The sequence below is a fragment of the Tribolium madens genome, unplaced genomic scaffold (assembly GCF_015345945.1).
Source record: "Tribolium madens isolate multiple individuals breed KSU strain unplaced genomic scaffold, Tmad_KSU_1.1 Scaffold_97;HRSCAF=244;Tcas5.2_LG3a, whole genome shotgun sequence".
In the NCBI taxonomy this organism is placed as follows: Eukaryota; Metazoa; Arthropoda; class Insecta; order Coleoptera; family Tenebrionidae; genus Tribolium; species Tribolium madens.
In genome coordinates this window covers 7,315,629-7,332,152 of record NW_025401069.1, presented here as the reverse complement: position 1 = coordinate 7,332,152, position 16,524 = coordinate 7,315,629, and the positions used below count along the sequence as shown (strand labels likewise).

The 16,524-nt window shown below is 29.9% G+C and overlaps 2 protein-coding genes across 12 annotated transcripts in view; both read right to left on the bottom strand.

The window, feature by feature from the left end:
• The window catches only part of LOC123015296 (band 3 anion transport protein), a 51,016-nt gene extending 45,912 nt beyond the window's left edge, over positions 1-5,104 (bottom strand). The window contains exon 1 of one of the 3 annotated variants that reach the window (XM_044414963.1): positions 4,782-5,104. The gene's annotated coding sequence lies outside the window, so the exon portion shown is untranslated. Of the gene's footprint in view, positions 1-401; positions 462-1,416; positions 1,565-4,781 lie in introns of those variants that run through there. The other 2 variants (XM_044414964.1, XM_044414965.1) reach the window with 2 other exon arrangements.
• A 261-nt stretch (positions 5,105-5,365) lies between these two features.
• Positions 5,366-16,524, bottom strand: part of LOC123015242 (WD repeat-containing protein 47) — a 30,060-nt gene continuing 18,901 nt past the window's right edge. For 6 of the 9 annotated variants that reach the window (XM_044414867.1, XM_044414866.1, XM_044414868.1 and 3 more), the window contains 3 exons: positions 9,443-9,639; positions 6,320-7,020; positions 5,366-6,263 (listed from right to left, as the gene is read on the bottom strand). In XM_044414867.1, coding sequence (XP_044270802.1) covers positions 6,118-6,263; positions 6,320-7,020; positions 9,443-9,639 — 1,044 coding nt within the window. In that variant the 3' untranslated portion in view covers positions 5,366-6,117. Of the gene's footprint in view, positions 6,264-6,319; positions 7,021-9,442; positions 9,640-12,025; positions 12,640-13,714; positions 14,025-16,524 lie in introns of those variants that run through there. The other 3 variants (XM_044414874.1, XM_044414873.1, XM_044414871.1) reach the window with 3 other exon arrangements.

Below are 16,524 nucleotides of genomic sequence, written 5' to 3'. Positions count from 1 at the left end.
TCGACACACGTTTCCCCAACAAAGTTGGCATCATAAGAATGAAATCACACTTCGTTGACAAAACACGTGTCAAAGTTATAACAACGAGTTTCGTCTTTTAGTTTTTTTTTACCATAAACTCACATTTTTATGTGCGAAAAGCTCTTACCAATAAATGTTTTGTCATAAAAATTACCAGCTTTTATTAAAAATAATTTTTAATGTTTGCGGATTACTAAAACCCCTAGGACCAGACAGGAAATTTACATTACTGTTAATTATTCACTTATTCACAGTCGTATGTTTCACCACAACCAGGCCTGAAATAACTGAGAAAATTGTGACTGGACTTATTATTAAATCCACATGCACAATTAGGCACAACAGAAAACTGAAATTAACAAAAAATACATGTGACTAACCATGTTATACGTTGTCACTGATCGCGCGCCTACTTTCAGAGCTCTAAAACTTGAATTGAAAACTGGTCGACTGTTGTACTTAAATTAAAATAAAGGGCTAACAATTAAAATAAAAATGAGACGACGTCTGCGTAGTAGCTATACTATCTTCATAATTTACTGGTAAAAAGTGCCACCCATTTTCGCAAGTCTTTATAAAAAAATTGTTAATTATAGATTTCAACAAAACTATTATTGCTATCAATTGCGAAAGCGACACGTGTTATCTATTAATTTCGAGGTATATTATTAGGTTCCAGCATGTGGAACACTGTTGAAATTTCTGCCAAAACTAAATAGTTTAATTAAAATCAAATATGGACGGCAAATAACAAATCATTGGCGGTGTACCCAACTACAATGAGGTTCGGCACATTGATGTATTAATTAATAAAAAAAATAACAGTAACAATAATTATTTGAGAATTGAAAACTTAAGCAAAGTGTTAAGTTACAAATTGAATTGAATGAGTGAATAAATAAAACATTTGTTTACAAAAGTAACTTCATATTTACCTTGTCGAAGAGTACAATTAAAACATTTGATCAAACGGTAATTGTTATTGTTTGTTAGTGACAGGTAGTAATTACTTTCCTTAATTTTGTCCTAATAAATCATTTTCGTATTTAAGTATATGTTAACAGCTACAACATTTTTATATTGCGTGGCATGTTTGTCTTTATTTTATATTAGCAGAGTTTGATTACATAGAAAGCCTTATTACCCATTACTGCCTTAATTCTAATTAAAAAACACATGACAAGCAATGATATTGATCGTAAACATTCCTTCTGCTTGACAAGCTTTTATGATCGATGCATTCCAAACACAATGTCTAATTTTAAGCCAAGGTAGAAAAACATTTCTTTCTACAAATGATCAAAGTTATAACATTTCACAGATGGTGTAATATTCAAAGAAAATTGTATAAAAATTCGACCGGGTGCAGCAACAAGGTGTTTATATAAAACTTACCAATTTGTAGGTGTTCGATGTTTCATCGATCAATACATACTAAACACGTAAAAGTCTTTCTAGAAAGCTCTTTATTTAATTAAACACCGGGAAAACATGTGAAGAAATGTCAGCTGAATAAAACCTACTCCGGTATTAGTAAAAGCACGTGTCGCTTACACCGGTGAAGGTAAACTAAACTGGTCAGTACGCGTTCAGATTTACTTTTTAACAGGTATTACCTGCGTAATGTCTTCACGAGAGAAAAATGAATATTGGAAACTGGTCAAAAACTAACTGCAACAATTCGTATAATGGAAAAAAATTACTCAGCAGACATGAGCTATAGTTGTCTTGTGTTTATTTGAGCGAATTAACGTACCAATAAAATTATTAGGGATTTATTGCTCTGCTATCAACAACAAAGCAATAAAAAAACCTTCGAAATCAACTTTCACGGTGTGTTGTTTTCGATTAATTGTGTTATATTATAAATTAATGAATTAAAAGATAAAACTAAATTGTTTTAAAATTAACGTTATTCAGTGTATAATGAATAATGATACGTATGAAATTTGTTTACAAAAATACCGAATTAATTACTGTCGATAAAGCAGCGAAATTAGCGGAATACATCACATTGAAATACGAGTAGTACTCAATTTATTAATGTAAAAATTATAATAATTTTAAATAAAAAGCTGTTCTACGAGAACATCAGGTATTATTAATTAACAGACTTATCTGTTATCTCTACTTATATAATAATATGGTATTAATATATGCCAGCAATAATATTTACGATTTTAACTGATTCCAGTTGAAGTTTTATGATATAAAATTAATATTCTTGTGTTAAATATTAGGCTAAAATCATTAATAATACAGTTATGATCAATAAAATTGACATTCGTAAATCAGCATGTACTAAATCAATATGAACGGACAATGTGGTAATCCTACTTTTGCATTTTTCCTGCATGAAATTAGCAATTTATTTTCATTACACCCACGTATGAAAATGAGCGAAAATAAATCAAAAGCTTTGAGCAACCCTATCAAGCGTTTACGGATTGTATTGAAAGAAGAACTAAGTAAATTGTGGCAACTGAAATAAAAAATGTTCACTTTCACACACTAGTGTGGATAACTATATTATCAAGTATATCAACAACGTGGCAATTGCTAATAAAAACGTTAAAAAAATTAAACTTTAATAGAGAACGTATTGATACATGAATTGGTGTTTAAAATATAAGTTTGGTTGTGTTTGTGTTCATCATTCCCATACCAAGAAGATCTAACAAGAAGTAGAAGATGGCCAACAAGAAGTTTTTATTTAGATAATAAAAACTTGATATTTTGATTTTTAGTTTGGCCCCATCGGCAAAGTCTGACGTAATTACGCAACTTTGCCATTACAACACACGTAACATTTGAGGTGTTTGACCTAACCTAACCTGAATTTTCTTCATCACTTTGAGACAATGATGTTCTCCTTGAGCTTGCATTTCATAGGTTTGCCCACGGCAAAAGGTACGGTACACTGACATATAGTATAATTAATACCACTGTTATATTGGGTAGGTATTTGTTAGTGTCAGATGCAATAATTCAAAGTAGGTAGATGTGATTACATGTTACATTTACATTCATTTCAGAAGAAAATAGCATTACGAAGTGATTATTAGATATGATAATTTCTCCTAAATAGTATTTATAAAATAAAATAGCATTGAGCTTCAAAGAAAGAGGCTTTTTCTATCTAATTAAAAAACACGACATGATAATAGTGATTAGTATGCAGAATATTCTCAGTATTTTAATAAAGTTTTTCAGCGTAATAAAATGTTGTGGCGAATTTTATAAATATTTAAGTAAAGATGTCACAAGTTTATGCAACAAAAAGTTCTATACCAAAGGGAGATTGAAGAGGGTCTACAAAAAAGGTACCTACACAAATGTCCGGAAAAAATGTCAAATGTCTTTCACCTTCTGTCTATCATTTTCATAATTAATATTTGTACAAAGTGATCCACAATGACTGAATATGTTGGCAATCCTGTGGGGTTGTACATACGTCATGTATTTGTCAAGCAAAACCGTATCCGGCTGCAGTGTTTCAAATTATTAACAAGAATACTTTCAAATCTGTTGCCAACAGACTCCGTCTTTCTGGATCACTTCGTATTTGTATATCTACAGTGCGTGGTGCTACAAAATTAAAAGAAATTTTGATAAATACTCAATCATCATTATAAACTCAGATATTAAGATCTGTATAATAAAGAAATAAAACTAATACCCTATTTATTTTGATGGTATTTTGTCATTTATCATTTACATACCTGGTAGTGATTTTAAAATAATGATTTAAAAAAAAACTAAAAAAGTTATTAATATTTGCACATATCTGGTTATACCGGTGTACATACATACATCTCGGATTTATTAAATCCTACAATAAGTGTATCAATTATTTGAAAAAAGTCTTTTAACTGTTTAAAGCTGAAGCAGCAACTGGCCCAAAGCTGAACATAGTACAAGAAATAATGTAATGTGGATACAGAACGGAAACGTAATAGAGATAATGTGGTATTACAGGATAAAGAAATCTAAAATGTTATTTAAACATAGAAAATTACTTTCGTTTCCCACAAACTATGAGATGGAAGTATGTAATTTATTTGTAAGAGACTAAAAGAGACAATTATTTCATCCCTCAGATAAATGAACTACGTACTTAAAAATCTTTACGATGATTTTGAATTAATTGTAAATGTAATAAATACAGGGTGTTCCGTTTTTATTGTTACAAATTAAAACAATTTAAACAGGTGATAGAATATTCAATTTTAAGACAAAACTTTCCTATGAACATGTATCGAAAAATAGTATGTAACGGACCTACACACCCTGAAAGAGGTGCATCTTTCAATGGCATTTTTCCAATATTTCAGAATCCATTTTAGATAAAATTACAAAATTTAGTACAGCTGATAGCTTTTACACACCTAAATGAATTCAAAGATAAAATGTCGAAAATTTGAATCCTAAACTGAAGGGGCTTAAGATAAAAGTACCCTAACTATTTTGGCCGTAGTTTTTTGCCACTTTCAACAACAAAATATTAAGATCCATAGTTTTTCACAAAAAAGGTCTCTTGCGTTTAGAACATAGAAAAAAAAAATTCCCTTAACTATTTCGTTTATAAACAAAAACAAAAGTAGAGCTAACTCCAACTATACTATATTATTAGAAGAGAATATGTAATACCATATGATTATTCTTGTGTTCTATAAATATCCTATAGGCATGTAAAATCAATAAAATAACTTTTCATTGATTGATTAATATTCAATGATAAAATAGTATTTAAATCTCACCTTTAATCAATTCTTTGAAAGCTATCATAAAAATATTTGTCTATATTCGATAGTAAAATTATTTGACTGTCAGTTTGGCAAAACAATGTTTAGTTTCATTCAATTGTTTGCAATAAATAAAAGCACAGCACACCACGATAACCTAACTTTTATCACTATTATTATTAGAGGTTTTAGTATCACTAAACACACAACAAAATATACAGAAACCGTTTATCAAAATAAGTTCAAAAAACTGTTACTATACATTCACGAACGTGGTTTTAATCGTGACAGCACAGAATAGCAACCTTTAGATTGTATTGTGTACAAACATGCATATAATATACACAACTTTCAAAAGAATGTGTTTTCCTCGTTTTTTCCGATGCGTCATCTGTTACGTGTCACACTAAACTTACCACACATGATAGAAAACTGTATAAAGTTTTAAAGTGAGGGTCTAACCACAATTGAGTCACCTGTTGGTATTTTTTAGAAGCTTCCACTGATAGGAGAAACTTTCCATTCGCAGTAAATTATATTTTAATGAATACTTAAGTAAATTTTCCTGATATTGAAGAGGATAATTCGAAGATTGAATATTAAGTATTAATCATTAAAAATTTATTATTAATGTGAAATTAACAAGTCACATAAAAGATATACACCTAATTATGTAATAAAAAACAATATTATTTTTATTTTGTTTTTAAATATTACATGATATAACATAAATACTGCGTTTTACAATAATTTTATACAAAGCTTTAAAAGTTAGTATGTACATTACTTCATTGTTAAACTTCAATTCATAACTAAACACAACAATGCAAACTGGACTTAGAAAGCACATGCTGAGCACACTTATAGCCAAAAATTGTGCACTCTAAAGTCACTAGAACTGAAGAAGTTAACACTACACTGAAAGATTAGCAACCGCATTAGCATCCAGTTAAACTTAACAAGTTTTTACAAACTCAACGTGACACGTTACATAAAATTAATAACAAACTGTGTCTACATATAAATTATGTCAGTCAATAAAATAAAACTGAAAACTTGTTTTATTCTCAATTATAAATTCTTAATATTTAAGAAAAATTCTGTTACTTTCGTTATCGCCAATAGAATTACACCTTTCTTGACTAACATCTACTTCTAGTGTCTTTAATATGATTTATACAACAAGTTCTACAATAGTAGCTAGAAATGGATGTTAGACAAAAAAAGACGTACAATACAAAAAAATAATCAGATGTTACAATTTGTTTCAACTTTAATATTAATTAAAGTAGTGTGCAGCCATAAATAATGAGTATTGGTTAATTCAGACTTATAAAACATTTTAAAAAATCTACATTGGCGGCAACGCCCAAAGCGTCGCAGTCTTATCCGCAGAAGTCGACAAAAATGAAAATTCAGATGGGTGCCAACGACCGGAGATTACTTTGTCTTGATGTTGTGCAACTACCACACTTGGAAGAGGCAATGTAAGGTCACCTACACTCACAAAAACAAATTATCATTTAAAATAAACCAATAACAGCAATACCAACCTTGCAAATCTGTAAGTACCAGCTTGTTATCGTATCCCGCAGACAGTAGATAGTAAGCCGAGGGTGAAAATCTGATCGACCTGACATCTGCGGAATGCGGCTTGAAACACTGCACGCTCCTCCCGCCTCTAATATCATACAAAACGCAAGAACTATCTTCGTGGCCCGACACCAGCAACCTCCCCGAAGGATCAACGCAAAGACTCGCCACAGGTGACCCTTGCCTTGACCCAGGGACAGTACATGGTGTCACCATATTCACACAACCCCTCGTTCGCAAATCCCAAAATCGTATGGTCTTATCGTGTGATCCGCTAACAAACATCGCGCCTCCCCAGGTGTAGAGGGATAAAATGTGTCCAGTATGTCCGCTGAGGGCTTGAAAAGGGGTTCCCGTAGCGCAATCAGTTACGTAAATTTTGCAGTCTCCCGCCCCTCCACTGATCAAAAGGCTTGACTTATTCGAGGTGTCCTCTAAGAAGCACAGATCGCGTATCGTGCCGTCGTGCATCGATAATTCGATTTCTTCGCCTTCCAAATTCGAGGTGTCTACGTTGAATCGCATAAGTTTGACGGTTTTGTCGTTCGATCCAGTGGCCATTAGGTCACCCATTGGTGACCATGCCAGACAATAGATTGAGCCCTTGTGGTGTTTTGTTCTTTTAAAAAGTACCATCGGCTGATATGTCTGGTGGTCTTCCCTGCAGTAGACAAAAAATATTTCCATGATTATTTATTTTACGTAACAAATAATTTGTTCATGTAAAAAGTTATCAAAGAATGAAAATTTATATTATCACTGCAACTATTAATACAACTGGTTTGATTATACCATTAAAATCTCAATTACATAAAACGATGTATTTTAAAATCGGTATTACGTAGGTGGTTGATTACAGTTTACATGTGTATAACAATTTCCATAATTTTATAACGGTTCATGATTATTCTTAATTATCTAGTAGCAACGGTAAAATTTATTATGATAATACTTCTGTAAAATGTAAGTAAACCACAATTCATCAGATTTTAGAAGAAAACTTGTCTACCACTAAGTATTTCTTATGAATGAAACTAAGTTTCAAATATCTAGAGTAGTAGAGTCACTGTTATTATAAATGCTTATGAGCATAATCAGAGAGAAGATTGTACCTAAAGCAAAAAAAATATCAGCAAATGGTCAATTTAATATTTAATAAATCAAGTTATTTATCAAGTGATTTATCGAAAGTATTCAACGTTCACATTTTTTTTAGATCATAATCTAAGCAAAATAAAAGCATTTTTAGTATAACGCCGACACGTGTTTCGGCGAGTTAGCATGATAAAGATTTTATTCGTTTTAATTCAGAAATCTACACCACTTTCCAAATTCTGTTGTTGAAATAAAGTAGTGTTTTTCAAAATAGTTGTATTATTTTTTCTTAATCATTCGAAACTTTTTACTATCTTTTATTATATAGCATCATCTTCATGCTAACTCCCATACTTCAAAAAAAATTACATAAAATAAAAAATATACAGTGAGCGGTAAAAATTATGAAATAATCTTATTTAAAAAATTCACAATTCTCAACTTGATTTAAAATTTTACACACTTTGGTTTATGAGTAATGACGTCATCGACATTTTTTTTTAATGGAAACTCGAAATGACAACACCAAAATATTAAATATTAGGTACAATACATAAAGTTTTCGAAAAAAAAATACCATTCAAAAAGTGAAATAATATCAATAAAAAAAACAAAAAACCAATTTTATACAATAAAAGTATAGCATATTTAGATAAGTTTCAATAACTTAATTTTAAATAATTTATCACAAAATGTAAAGTAAATCTAATGTCCTGTGTTCGGTAAGCACTGATATCTGAAAAATGTGATGCTAACATCACATAAGTGAATAAGTCTACATTATTATATCGATTAAATAAAAAATATTTTACCCCTAGTGCCCATACATTATGTATTTAAAAATGCCGTTATATATAACTCCAAGAAAGTAAACAAATTTCTTCTTCGAACTTTTTATAATGACTTCTGATATTAATTTTTAACCTATTCGATTTAATAGTGAGTAAATATGATATTTCAGATTCCTTTAAATACTATTAATAGCACAAAACATGCTTTGATCTAAAAGGCGTCAATGTTTTTGATCTTAGTATGTCAGAATTAAAAACAACTATTTTTAGTTATTTATATTTTAGACTATAGAAGCACCGTTATAACTTATAACATTTGATCTGCCCCATCAACATAAAATAACCAACCACAATTTAATATTTAATATGTAAAACAAACAAAATTAAAAACAAATAGAAAATAAAATTTAATTTGAATCTTCAGAGTTAATGCCAAAATCATTGTCATCATGACTTTCCCTCAAACTTATAATCAAATTTTCCAAAACATCAAAAATTTATAAAATTTTTAGTTTAAATATGATCGCCTTTCATTGGTCGCTAAGAAAACCAAATTTCATTAAAATCAAATGGTCTTCAATACTAATACTAATAATACTTCTATACAGTTCAATACAGTTGTAAAACTTTTGGCTACAAAAAGATTAGATCAACAAAAATAATAATTAATGTACATCATATTAGTACATATTTTTAAAGTTATCGTAACAAGTTTTTAATTATGCAGTTTTATAACAATAACAAAGTACTAACTGAGGCAAATAAAGTTGACATATTTAGTCTTTTTGTATTCATTTGAATGTTTTATAGTACATTTTAATTAAACTAGTACTCGTAAATAGTACTAATTAATATAAATCCTTCATCTAGTAATAAAGAATCATTCTATATTTAGAGCAATGTAATAATAAATTTACTTTACTCCACCTAATACGCCATACGAATGCTACTTTTTCGCTCTCGTATGCAACAATTGTCAATTGCAAAACCAAATAAATCAGTCACTAATTTTTCACCAGCTTATTCCGCATTTCGAAAGAACGTCGTTTCAAATAAAAGAAAACAATTTAACAATTACAGAGTATTATCAAGTGCTAGAAGAAATTAAATTTACGTAACATCGGATAAATTAATTAAATAACCACTCGACTATAAAACATTCCCTATTGCACAAAATCCTTAATAGGAAAAAATTACCTGAGGTCACTGAGTTTGGGGTAAGCACATATTCGTAAAGTTTTCGAATTGGAACCGACAGCATACAATTGACCACCAGGATGAAATTCTGCACATCTGACAGCTTGAACATCTTCCAGAGATGTTACAGCAACAAATCTGGGTCTAGCACCATTACTGTCGCTATTATCTTGCTCTGATGAGTTCCTCGGAACAGGCTGTAATTGAAAAATCAAATTGATTATTATCGTCTTATACGAAGTTCTTCAACGTGATATAACTTAATTAAATGTTTTACTGTAAAGGAAACTGTTACAAAATCCTTGTTCAATGTAACAGGTAGATAATTATCCAATAAGTATTGGTGATTACGTCTGATAATTATTTACTCAAACTGTGAAAATATGAGTCAAATTGCTCACCTATATATTCTCGTTTACGAGATGACAACATGATTATAATATGCTAATTTATATAAAATGATTAAAGTGGAAGATATAATTTTGTTCTAATATTTTCATATTTCAGAAAAAAGTTTTTAATCTATTTTTATTGTAAAATAGGTTGTAAGTATGTAGGTCTAATGAATAAAATAAGATGTTTCTTTTTTTATTAATATTAACAGCATAACATACATATTAAACTTCCATTCTCTAATATGCACTCTAATAACACATCTGTTTTTTAATTGATAGAAAACTACAATTCTGAATAATATCTAACTATTATACACAATATGTTTCACATAATGTTACAAGACCCGTGCTTGCAACATGTAAAATATAACTTTATTTTTTTGCTCCGTGCGTAAGCAAAGGCCGTTTCACTAGTAATATTAAAGCATTCGTATAGAAAGGATAGTCATTCAAATAAATAATTTGTGAAAAAACAAATACACAATAATTATTCCAGTCATATGTTCCAAAAAGCATCTATCATTATTAAAAGACAACCGGTCACAAAGCAAGATATAGAAAGGAAAAATTGGAAATCGGTATTTACCGTATTTCAAAGTTTCATCTAGCCCATTAAGCTTTCTCTCGCCCGAGAAATATCAGTTAAATCGTTCGTGCAAGAAACAATCGATTAATAAGATCAATATGATTTGATTTGGTTTATAATGGAGAGAAAAGAAATATTAATGCGACATCGGAGAATCGGTACAACGGCATAAAAAGCAGTTCAATTAAATATATTGCCTACTTTAATAAAAAACAAGTTTGAGAATCAGTTTACGAATATTAATTATGATATCGATACAGAATTACAGAAATACAGAAAAAATAGACCGATACAAAAACTAGAATTCTTTGTCGTTATTTTACGAAGAACTTTACTTGTAAAATAGTTTCATATTTTATTAAAAAAATACTTTAAACAATAAATAATCAATAAGTTTACATGTGCAAAATTTAATATGTCAGTGAAAACCTTAATTAGCGGAAATATAAAATTAAACTAGTCGCTGCTTTTCCGTTATTTCTACTCACATATAAATTCAACATTTTGTTTTATTTTAGTTTGTTACATTTTCATGCAAATTACCACTTTGCGTATAGTCCGTTTCATAAAACAGTTAAACAGGTTTTTTTCCCAGAGAAATCGACACTCCAAAAGTTATAAATTTAATGCTGGTAGGTAAAAGGTTAATAATCCGCTAACAAATTCGTATTTCAGTGATTTTAATTTCATTTATTAATTATGAAATTACATTTTTTATTTATAAATATTTTGCAGACTTCCTAACTATTATTATAAAGATTTTGTGTTCGTCTAATGACGCTGACTTAATGTACGATTTCCCTTTCATTAAGTCATTTGTTAACTAAAATATTTATTAGAGAGAGTGAGAATCAACGTGAGAAATTAGATAAATCTTAATAATAGATAACAAAGTAAGAAAAAATGAAAGTATTTTTCATCATAAATATTTATCGCGTTTTTAAAGAAACGTACGATTATACAATTTAGTCTATATTTTTCTCCTAACAAAATTATAAATAATGTAATAAAATAATTGAATTTTTACTTAGCCATAAACAATTTTTATTTCTCTATTGCCATAGTACAATATAATCAGCATTTTGAGCCACACAAAATAATTAACAGTTACCTATTAATAAAAAAAGAAAAACAGATTTTTTTATTACACCAATTGTAATATAATAAAGCAATGATAATTAAATTTATTGGTTTTACAGTACGTCTACCAATAGATATAATGTACTTAATGAATAATTATTTAGTCCCATATTAATTTTTAAACATCAACAGCGAGTAGCAACTGTTGTGTAAATACCGGTAGCTATCATAGTCAATAATGTTTATTCTCCTAACCTAAAACAACCTACTACTTAATTACAACTACTACTTAATTGAAAGTTATCAACTTTTTACTCAGTATTTTTCAAAAATCATAAAACAACAGAGTCGAGTATGTTTGGCCTCACTGCCTTTAGAATTAGCAAAGTGTGTTAACATGTTTAATGAATCTTAACTGGAGCATGAAGTATCCAGATAAATAATTTTTGGAACGTTTATTCAATAAGCACCAACAAATTGATTTTCTATAGAAAATCACCACGAAAAAGAGAAACTTATAACCTGTAGTCTTCCCGATCGTTTTCTGGGTGGTGAAAAATTTGTATCCACCAAAAGATTATCCATGGACCTTCTGTTAGCATATTTGGTAAAATCCTTCTTCATAGGAATAGGCACTCTATTGCCGTTGACATCGTTTTGAAAATCCGGAGTAACAACATCCGCCCTAACATCCTCCATCGATCTCGATCGACAATAACACGAATCTTCATTCTGCTTAAAGAAACGTCTTCTCGGATCGATCATGAGTAGCCGATTGGGGTTAGGAGGCGGCGGCATAGCATTACGGTAGTACGGCGATAAGAAATAATGGTCTCTTTTGGGATTTTGGTAATTGTAAAGAGGCGCCTGGTACGAGTACGGATTTGGCTCCTTCCAGGCCGGAGGTTCCGGTGGCCGGAAGTTAAAAGGCGATTTCTGGGTATTTATTCTTTGCGCCGAAGGCCAGGGCTGCCTTGACAACACGTCAATGCCTTGCCAATGGGGCACTCGCGGCTGCTTTTGCTTCAACATCAAATCACCCATTTCACATAATTGTAATACACAGACACTGCATTTCTAGCACACCACTCGAAACTGACCATCGGCGGGTATCATCTGCGCGCACTTCTTCAAACGCGTAAGCCAGCGGTTTAATTCAACCTACTTCAACAGCCCCTCCAAACGCGGTGTTTCTCTTGTTGTTTCCAAAACAAGCGGATTTTTCGAAAGGTTCTGCTTTGACGCGACGAGCTAAATTAGTTTTTAATGGATGCATTCTACTTCTGATATCTAATTTTACTTCTGACGCTCAATTATGCCAATAGAAAAGAAACAAGTGGAACTTTAACTTTATTATCGTATTGTTGAGGATTATTTTGCGGTTAACTACAGTTAACTACAGCCACATGACATCTAGAACAATGGAACTTCACTTTCAATTATTTTTTATTTTCCTCTGCAAATAGAACTGTGATGATTTATACTTTATTTATTTTTTGCTACACGCAAAAACAATCTGTACAAGAAATTGCTAACAAAACCCTACAAATTTTTTTTTAATAAATTTTACGTTGCAATTACTAATTGTTTTTAATTGTTTCTGATTTCTTTTGTGCAAATAAACTGCAAACCTTTACGAAGAGACAATTTCCCAGAGATTTCTAATTATTTTTAAGAATGTACAAAAATTCCTTCCATTTTCCTACAATGCATTCGGCGCGTTTAGAAAAACAATTCCTTGTAGTACATAATAAAAAGTAAAATAAAAAAACTTGTTTCAAATTCTTATAAGATTTTATTGTTTGAGGAAAAATCATTACTCTTATATGATTGTTAATTAATTTCATAATTAATTTCCTTTAAATCTACATACATAGGTAGTACACACACAGGTTCTCGACATAATTTTTCTTTATTCTAGTATTTTCAATACAAATATTTAAGACAAGAAATTTTGAATTTTGATGTAAGATTGCAAAAAGTTATTGTGAAATAGAATTTCATTTTTCCAAAAAATAGTTCATGTTAACGAACCATGTTCTTAAAATTTCAGCCTTTAAATTGCATGCACGTATGACTCAGTAATTAAAAATGGCTATAAAATCAGGTTAGTGTCTGAATAGTAATTTAAAAAAGTATTCTAGCCAGTTACACAACTTTCCATCCAAATTTAAAAGCACATTCAAGCATGTAGTGTTAAAATTGTCGTACCGCATCTTCCTCTGTTTTCTCTTCTTCCTCTGCGGGTTTTTCTTCGGACGGCGAATCTTCAGTAGGTTGCGTTTCGCTGTGAAGAATTTCACACATGAGTTCCGCATCGGGAGGTACATCAACAACTTTTTTCTCGCGTTCGCCACGAGAAATTTGATCATCCATAATAGTCTATTTAAAATTGGTACTGTTGGAGTGAATCGTGAGAAAAAGGAAAGTGTCACAAACTTTTCATCTTCTTAACAGAAGTACGTGAGACGGAATTAGAAAAGCACCAATTATCTAGACATATGCCGGACAACTAAACGTAAATGTCTAAGATATAAATGCGAGCAATAAACAAATAAAAAATTACTTTCGAAAATTACTGTGAGTTGAATTATTAGTTGCGGTTTCAGTTCCTTAACAATTCCGCCAATGATACGAACGAATGATTAGATATACTTTCTACTCCTGATTTAAAAACCAATACTTGGAATTGTTCTTTTTTCTGGAAAGTGTTAAATTGAGTATTGAAAATTCGCAGCTGATTCAATAAACAAGAAATGCTTTTTGACAATTTGGAGGATTAAAAATGTTACGCAACGAGATGTATTGTTTCATTAGATTTAAAACATGAATGTTGGAAAAAGTTTAGTGTGCAAAGTTGAGGAATTGTAATGCGATTACAAAATACCAATGAAGCAATAATAGAGGAGACCCTCACCTTTCACTTAACAATAAATTTATAGCGCATTTGAAATAAAAGTGGCTTAATTTACGATTTTACTGATCAGTTTATGAAAATGTCACCTCAGAGATTAAATGAAAGTTTTAGATTTATCTAAACGTTTTAGTTAAATAAGATATTATGAATAATGCAAGTGGTGACTGACATAAGCAGTCAGTTAGTAGTTGTAAAAATTATAATGCTCGAAAATGATTGTATTTAACAACCTTCATTGACTATTTTAGAAGATAATGCAAATTATTTTATGTATTATGTTCCATCACCCAATTAGTGGTACGAGATAAAACTTTGTGTATGTTCATAGAATATTTTATTTTATAGTTAATTCAGCGACTTTAAAAAAAAGCTTTACATAACGACAACTTAATAAAATAATAATGTTGATTATAAAAAGAATAGAAAATGAATTTTTGTAGTAGTGTTTTTCTACTCGAATCTGTACTAAGTAATTTAAAAATTGTTAATTTTACTGTGTTCAATCTTGTCAAGTCTAATCACACATATTTAATCAAATTCTTTATTTCCAATTTGCGACAGTACAAAATGGTTTCAAGTTTACTTACTCTTGCTTCAATAGTTAGGCAACTATATAATACAGATGTAATGGTAGTCATCTACCGTACTACTCGTAATTTGCCTGTTTTCTTTATTCACTCTATTTCGTAAGTTATTCATTTAACTAATTAATTAATTTAAATTATAAACAATTATTTAACTAAAAATTAACAATACCTCGCCGCATAGATTTTACCAAATTTTTTTACAACAAAAATTTATTTTATCAATTATTCAGACTATCTCAAAATTAAGGCGTTCCGAATTCAGAACATTGTATTTCTCACCAGAAGTAAAATTTGTTAAAAAAATCTACGACCTTTTCTTACAAAGATATCAAAATCTAAAGATACAGACTTTGCATCAAGTGATTTTTAAACAACGGCTATGAATGTTGGCCTTTATTTTTATTTATTATGGGTAATAATAACCCAAAAAAATTGTTGAACAAGTAGCTTTAACGCGAAGTAAAAAATATTCAATTTTCGCAAATATTTTTCCAAAAAGAACGACGAGACTAAAATATTATTTTTAATTTGATAAACTTTAGATGCATTAGTTAACAACATTACCGACATTAAAAAAAGTGTGAAACACACTTTGCTAGACAACCACTGAACCACTTTTATAAAAGATATACAGAAAACAAAAACTACTGAATTTTGAAAGTGAAACAATTGGACTAAGTGTGCAAAAATTAAGATTTTTCAAACATTAGGCATCCTGAAAGTTTTTTTAACAACTATTTTAAAAAGAATAATTGATTTTATTGCTTTAGACTATCTGCATCCATTTACATAAATACATTTCTATTATTTATTTCACTTTAAAACATTAATTCATTATTGATAATGATCAACATCTCTATTACCATCGTAGAAGTTTTTATAAGCCTTACTTTCTCACCATTTATTATAAGTTAAATACATAAAAAAATGTTCTTTCGTTGCATGACAAAAATTTTAACACTTGTAAAAAAAATTAAACTATTATATGGTACACGAAGTTACAATTATTGATACAGAATTCTTTCAGATCCTATGTAAAATTTGCCTTGAAACCTTTGGTACCAAAAAATTACAATATTGAATAACATTATTTAACTAAATGAACATACCAAATTAAAAAGTTCAAATTTTTGTGACATAACATAAAACGTCTTTTATGGCAATTTTGATATTTTCCATCGCAAATTATTCCTAACCATTAAATGTAATAAAATCACATAAAAGCCTTGTAAGTAAACGACCTCACCGAATTAGGCAAGATCAATGCAAACATGCGTGGGGCGCCTCGACTTACTTAAAGCAACCATGCGTCATCATGTCTTGTAAAATACCATATAAATCAAATTGCGCATCGAATCTTTTGAAAATACAAGTTATCTGTCATGTTATATCATCGTCTTAAAGCTATTTCCACCTAACAACTCTTTTTGGTAGACCGAACCGACCGAACACGATACATATCCAATGCCACCAATTTAGGTAACGGAGATTTCAATTAGAGGCTGGAATGCAAACTG